The sequence below is a fragment of the Perognathus longimembris genome, unplaced genomic scaffold, assembly GCF_023159225.1.
Source record: "Perognathus longimembris pacificus isolate PPM17 unplaced genomic scaffold, ASM2315922v1 HiC_scaffold_5359, whole genome shotgun sequence".
NCBI classification, from domain to species: Eukaryota; Metazoa; Chordata; class Mammalia; order Rodentia; family Heteromyidae; genus Perognathus; species Perognathus longimembris.
This window is the reverse complement of record NW_025960777.1, coordinates 122737-130205: the sequence shown is the minus strand read 5'-3', so window position 1 is coordinate 130205 and position 7469 is coordinate 122737. Positions and strand designations below refer to the sequence as shown.

At 69.9% G+C, this 7469-nt stretch overlaps 1 protein-coding gene across 1 annotated transcript; it reads right to left on the bottom strand.

Annotated features, from left to right (window-relative positions):
- Nucleotides 1-1168: 1168 nt before the first annotated feature.
- Nucleotides 1169-2764, bottom strand: LOC125345169 (basic proline-rich protein-like). The gene has a single exon (XM_048337394.1). The coding sequence runs from the start codon at nt 2762-2764 to the stop codon at nt 1169-1171; it is 1596 nt and encodes a 531-aa protein (XP_048193351.1).
- Between the last annotated feature and the right edge of the window lie 4705 nt (nt 2765-7469).

Genomic DNA, 7469 nt, shown 5'->3' with positions numbered 1-7469 from the left:
GGCCCCCGGACACGCCCAGCGTCCACACCGGGAACGCGGAGGGTGTCGAGTGTGCGACCCGTGCCGGGGCAGAGGCAAGGCGGGGGGCCCCACGCCGGGGACGGGCGGGCCGCGCTGGTCCCCCGCGCCCTGCGGGCCAGGCCCCATCCCGCAGGGCGCCCCCCCCCATCCCGCAGGGCGCCCCCCCCCCCCGCCCAGCCGGGCGCCCAGGAGGCCCTCGGCCCGCACACCGCCAGGACGGCCTTTGTGCTTCAGGCAGAGCGTTTCCTGGGGTGATTTATGAGGGGTCACACGGGGGGAGGGGCAGTGATTTATGAGGGCTGCCGTGTGCGGGACGCTCCGGGGACCCCACACCCAGCAACCGCTCCCACGGCTGCAGCGCCCCCTCCTCCCCTCCCCCTCCCCCACCCCCGCCCCACGGTGGAAAATGATGACCCAGCTCCTGGTGCTTGTGCTGAGTTTGCAGTGGGGATAAACACGGGGAGCCCTGGCCCGGGGCGGGGGGGTCGGCCAGGACCTGCGGGGGGGAGGGGATGCCCAGGTGTGTGCACAAGAGGGTCTGGGGATGTGACTCTCACAGATGCATGCGCACGTGCGCGCACACACACACACACACACACACACACACATCCCTCTGATCTGAGCTTGGCTTGGAGCGCCAGCTATTCTCTTTTTAAATGGTGACCCCCTACTCCCACAGAGCTTCCCCCTCTAATGTAAGCAGAGCCCCCCCACACACACACACTGGAATGTTCTGGAATGCTGGCATCAACACATCTCTCCCTGGCTCTCTGGCTGGCGGTGCTGTGGCACCGGGGCTGCCGGCCACCCGTGGGCAGAGCGGCTGCCCAGCACGGGAGCCCCGGATGAGTCCCGGGAGCCAGTGGGGCGGGGCCCCTCAGGGCCGCGGCTTCCGGAGCCTCGGCCGGGCCTCGGAGGCCCCTCATTAGGCACTTGATGAATTGGACGGGGGCCGCTGGGCCTCTTGGGGCAGCCAAATGCTCGAAAATACAGGTTTTATTAACCTAATAAAACAGACGGGGGGGGGGCGGAGAGAGTCAGGGATGTTTCAGCAGGAAGAATGAGCACAGGGAGTGAGCAGACTCTGAGTAACTCCGAGTGTCATCAGGGGAGCCAGGCCGCACCCCAAAGCCCGAAAGCCCGGGCCCTAGGCGTCCGCTGCGGACTCCAGGACGGGGACTCCAGGACGGGGGCTCCAGGACGGGGGCTCCAGGACGGGGCTCCAGGACGGGGGCTCCGGGACAGGGACTCCAGGATGGGGGCTCCAGGACGGGGGCTCCAGGACAGGCCTCCAGGACGGGACTCCAGTATAGGACTCCAGGATGGGGGCTCCAGGACAGGCCTCCAGGACGGGGACTCCAGGACGGGGCTCCAGGACGGGGACTCCAGGACGGGGGCTCCAGGACGGGGGCTCCAGGATGGGGCCTCCAGGACGGGACTCCAGGACGGGGACTCCAGGATGGGGGCTCCAGGACAGGGGCTCCAGGATGGGGGCTCCAGGACAGGGGCTCCAGTATAGGACTCCAGGATGGGGGCTCCAGGACGGGACTCCAGTATAGGACTCCAGGATGGGGGCTCCAGGACAGGCCTCCAGGACGGGACTCCAGGATGGGGGCTCCAGGACGGGGGCTCCAGGACGGGGACTCCGGGACGGGGACTCCAGGACGGGGGCTCCAGGATGGGGACTCCAGGACGGGACTCCAGTATAGGACTCCAGGATGGGGGCTCCAGGACAGGCCTCCAGGACGGGGACTCCAGGATGGGGCTCCAGGACGGGGACTCCAGGACGGGGGCTCCAGGATGGGGGCTCCAGGACGGGGGCTCCAGGATGGGGGCTCCAGGACAGGGGCTCCAGGACAGGGGCTCCAGGACGGAGGTTCCAGGACGGGGCCTCCAGGACGGGACTCCAGGACGGGGACTCCAGGATGGGGGCTCCAGGACAGGGGCTCCAGGATGGGGGCTCCAGGACGGGACTCCAGTATAGGATTCCAGGATGGGGGCTCCAGGACGGGACTCCAGGATGGGGGCTCCAGGACAGGACTCCAGTATAGGACTCCAGGACGGGGGCTCCAGGACGGGACTCCAGGATGGGGGCTCCAGGACGGGACTCCAGGACGGGACTCCAGGATGGGGACTCCAGGATGGGGACTCCAAGATAGGGGTTCCAGGACGGGACTCCAGGACGGGGGCTCCAGGACGGGACTCCAGGACGGGGGCTCCAGGATGGGGGCTCCAGGACGGGACTCCAGGACGGGACTCCAGGACGGGGGCTCCAGGACGGGACTCCAGGACGGGGGCTCCAGGATGGGGGCTCCAGGACGGGACTCCAGGACGGGACTCCAGGACGGGGGCTCCAGGACGGGCCTCCAGGATGGGGGCTCCAGGACGGGGACTCCGGGACAGGACTCCAAGATGGGGGCTCCAGGACGGGGACTCCAGGACGGGACTCCAGGACGGGGACTCCAGGACGGGGACTCCAGGATGGGGCCTCCAGGACGGGGACTCCAGGATGGGGGCTCCAGGACAGGCCTCCAGGACGGGACTCCAGGATGGGGGCTCCAGGACGGGGGCTCCAGGACGGGGGCTCCGGGACGGGGACTCCAGGACGGGGACTCCAGGACGGGGACTCCGGGACGGGGACTCCGGGACGGGGGCTCCAGGACGGGGACTCCGGGACGGGGGCTCCAGGACAGGGGCTCCGGGACAGGGACTCCAGGACGGCTACGGACTGGGCCCTGGCCATGTCTCACCGTGCTTCAAGCCTGAGCCAGGACGGCAGGCAGGCAGGCAGGACACGGCGGCGGCACCTTGGGGCCCGGCCGTCCCTGTGGACGGGGCAGGATGGACGCATCGCCCCCCAGCCATCTCCAGCAGGAGTGAGCAACCCGGGGCCGCCCCAGCAGGCACCCCAGGCGCTGCGGAGCTGCTCTCTCCGTCAGTGGGCTCCATCCACGGGAGCCACCTCAGCACCTGCCTGGAGACATGCGGCCTCAAAGGCCCCACCGCCGTACTCGGCAAGAAAATGAGCTTGTGCCGGGAGAGAGACAGAGGCTCAGAGACAGAGACAGAGACACAGAGACAGAGACAGACAGAGAGAAACACAAAGACAGAGACAGACACAGAGGGAGACACAGAGACGCAGAGAGACAGAGACACACACAGAGACAGAGACACACAGAGACACAGAGGGACAGAGACAGGTGGAGGGAGGAGAGGGACAGACAGAGACAGAGAGAGACAGAGAGAGAGACAGATATAGAAAGAAAGGGAGACAGCGAGACAGACACAGAAACACAGACAGACAGACAGAAACACAGACAGACAGAAACAGAGCCACAGAGCTAGACGGAGGGAGGGAAGGGAGAGAGAGGCGGGGAGAGGGAGGGAGGAAGCTGCTGGATCCCGGGCCGGCGGCCTCCTGGGAAGCGGGCACCGCCCTGGGTGTGGGCAGAGCTGGCCCGCGACAGGGCGGCGGCCGCGTCTCCCCGCCCACCCGCCGTTTCCACGCGAACCAACCACAGCGCTCCCCCCCCCCACGTACACAAAGCCCACAGCGCCCACGCCGCGGCGGGCCAGGCCGGGGAGCAGGCGCCCGACGCGCCCGGCGGCGGCTCGAAGGGCCGTGAACCAAAACGAACACCGCCCGCCACCCGTCCCTCCACCGACGGGAAGAGCGTCTCCACCCGCCGCCCGCCCCGCCGCTCGCACGGAACCCCGGCAGGCGCCCTCCCTCCTCCCGTCACGGGGCTGTGTGGGGCGGACGCCCGGCCACGCCCACGCGGGCCCCGTGAGAGCCAGGGGCCGGAGCCCCCACCACAGCCCAAGACGCACAAACGACCGGACCCGCAGGGGTCCACGGGGGGGGGGGGGCCCGGGTGCGGAAGGAGGACCGCGCGTGCCCACGCCAGCACCCGCCGCCGCGGAGCAAGCGAGGGGCACGGGCCGGGCGGCCCCCCGGGGGGCGACTCCCCCGGCTCCCCGACTGTCCACGAGGCCCGGGCCCTCAGAGGGCTTCAGCGGCCCACGCCAGCGCCAGCGCCCCAACTCCCGGCGCAGTCTCCCCATCGCATCGGCGGCGAGGGCCGGAGGGGGTGTCCGTGGGCGTCTGGGCCCCCCCCCCCGTGTGTGCGGATCGGGTTCCGCTGGCATCCTGGGGGGGGGGGGCCCCACACCCGCCGGTGGCGATTTTCTTGATTTCACTCCCCCTGGACAGCCGGCCCTTCCTGTCCTCGGCGCCCTGGCTCGTGGAGGCCGCCGGGCCGCCTCGGCCTCGGTGACCGGAGCCGGCAGAGCCCGCTGAGGTAGAAGACCACGGGCCGCGGCGCCCACGGAGCCACGCGCAGACTCCACCGCACGCACCCCGCCTCCAACGCTTGAGCCGGTTTTCAGGCCGGTCTCACCCTTGTGCCGGGACCCAGCTCTTTCCTCCAGTTGGCCTGAAGTCTGACCCTCCCCCACCCGAGGGGCCGGGGGTTCAAGCTGGGCCACCACACACAAGGAATGTTCCGGAAAGTCCCGTCCACTGTCCGGTGGCGTCTGTCTGTGCGCACCTCTTGCTCTCCCTTCCCCTCCCTCCCGGGTTCCGGTCACCTGTACTCCGCGTGCGTGGCCAGGGCCTCGCCGCGTGGGGTTTCCGTTCTGTGTGATCGGTGTCACCTCATCTCGTCTGGAGCAGGCGCCCTGGCCGCGGGACGCCGCGTGGAGTCTCGGGGTGAGCCTCCTCCCCGCTCCCACGCCAGGGCGACCCCTCCGGCGGCGCGGCAAGCGGGGCGCCCCGGTGACCGGCTGCCCGGCACGGCGCCAGATCTCCCCCAGCTCACGTTTTGCTAGAACATTCCAAAAGGCGTGTCGGAGTACTGTTGTCACCGTCGGTGCCGCGCACTGTGGTGCCCCCGTCGGATTCCTTTACCGTCGCGGGCCCCGTGGCCTCTGCCGGGCGCCGTGAGTTCACCTCCCTCCTGCAGGCCGAGGCCGGTTTCCGGGAGTCCTTCCCGGAAGCTGCTTCCCGCCAGCTGCGGGGGCCGCTGCCCAGGCCCAGGGCCCGAGGACGCCCTCCCGTCCAGGAGCCCGCGGCGGCGGAGGGGCGGAGGCCGGCAGGCCTGACGCTGCGCGTGCGGAGACAGGGGTCACCGCCGGCCGGTTTCCCTCAGCCTCCAACCTGCGCAAACTCGGGGGGCTCAGGCGCAGCCGCCCGAGGTCACAGCCCCCCCTGACCCCACACGCCCGAGGTCACAGACCATGACCCCACACACCCGAGGTCACAGCCCCCCCGACCCCACACGCCCGAGGTCACAGCCCCCCTGACCCCACACGCCCGAGGTCACAGCCCCCCTGACCCCACACGCCCGAGGTCACAGCCCCCCTGACCCCACACGCCCGAGGTCACAGCCCCCCTGACCCCACACGCCCGAGGTCACAGCCCCCCTGACCCCACACACCCGAGGTCACAGCCCCCCTTGACCCCACACGCCCGAGGTCACAGCCCATGACCCCACACACCCGAGGTCACAGCCCCCACACACCCGAGGTCACAGCCCCCCTTGACCCCACACGCCCGAGGTCACAGCCCCCCCGACCCCACACGCCCGAGGTCACAGCCCCCTTTGACCCACACACCCAAGGTCACAGCCCCCCTGACCCCACACGCCCGATGTCACAGCCCCCCTTGACCCCACACGCCTGAGGTCACAGCCCCCCTTGACCCCACATGCCCGAGGTCACAGCCCCCCCTGACCCCACACGCCCGAGGTTACAGCCCCCCTTGGCCTCAGAGCTCTGGACTCGGCTCCGCTCTCAGGAGCCTCCGGTGGCCGTCACAGACCCCCCCACCCCTTCCCTCAGCACTGAGCCCCAGGCGGCTCCCGCACTCGGGGCCGGGCAGGACGGTGTTGTCTGGGTTGGCCCGTCTCCCAGCCACTGCCACCGCCTCCCGGGCACTGGCTCCGGGGCGGGAACCCAGGGATCGTGTCACCAGGGAAGGGATCACCTTACAACCCCCATTTCCTGAGTGGGGGACTACTGCCCTACTGGGAAGCAGCACACGCCACAGCTCCCTCACGCTGACTGCCCATTGGCCACGGGACGCGCCAATCACAGCGGGCGCCTGGGGGCACTTCCTCCAGCCACGCCTCCCTGGGCTCTGACAGGAGGAGGGACAGGACTGAGGGCAGCCAGCCAGCCAGCGCGGCCGGGGGGGGGGGGGGGGCGAAAGGACAGCCCACTGGTGACAGGGGGAAGGACAGAAAGTGGAAAGGCAGACCTTTAGAGGTCACAGGTAAACCGAGGTAAAAAGCAACATTCCCCTAGACCGCAGAGTCCAGGGGAAGCTGGGGGAGAGAAGGCAGGGCGTGGCCATGTTGGGGGGAGCACCGGCAAGCTGGGGAACGGCGGGACCCCATCTCACCACCGAGCCCACTGACGGCAGGGGAAAGGGCTCCGGAAGGCGGCGCGTGGCTGCTGGCTCCGCGTGCCCCGGAGACGGTCTGGGGAGACGGGGGCTCCCGGCGGACGCCTTCGCCCCGAGTGGACTGGCTGTGTCGGGGCGCGCGCCCAGGCCCGGCCGCCCCGAAGGCCACGCCACCCCCTCCCTCATCAGCGGGACGGGCGGGGAGCCCTGGCGGGAAAACCCCACGACGAGTCGCCCGCCCACGCAGCAGGCCGCGGGTTCGAGGGGCGAAGGAGAAGAACACGGAGGAAACTCTGCGAAGCCCGGCGGGTTCGCGTCCCTGCCGTGCGCGAGGGGGGAAGCGAGGCGGAGGGCCGCGGGTGCAGGGGCGGCGGCCGGCTCCTCCCCGGGGGGACGGCAACCCGGGGAGGCAGCGAGCGTGGGGTACAATCGCGGGGAACCCCCACAGACAAGACCCCCGGTGGCAAGCGGGGAGTCGGGGGCCCCCGCATCGACCCCCCACTCGGACGCGGGCGGGAGCCGTGGGGCCAGCGCAGGGACAGTGAGGGCCACTGCTTCCCGCCTGCTTTTGCTTTTGCCTTCAAGCCAGCACAGACAGATCCAGAGATCCTCCGGGCACTGAAGCCCCCCGCCCGGCCCCCCGGCCCCCCCCGCCCCCCCGTCCTCAGACGCCCGTCACCACGGGGATCCACGCGGAGGCGCTGCCCACCGGGGAGAGCCCCGCGCTTTCTCTCCCGCAGAGGATCTCCGTCCTCAGTGCGTCCTCGGAGCCTCTGCCACGCCGCCGCCCAGGAATACCGGGCAAGGCCTCTACCCCAGGCCGGAGGAAGCCTACAACCCACCCCAGGACACCCATGGAGGCAGCCAGCCCTCCGACGGGAAGAACACACCACCTGTGCTTTCTAACGCCATCCAAGGACTTAACTCCTGCAAACGGCGCTGCTTCCAATGCTTTGTGTTTGTCTCTTTGCATGCTGTAAATTTAGTGCTTAAATTGCCCTGCAACGTGATAATTACGTGCACGAACTGTGTCCTCATTGTG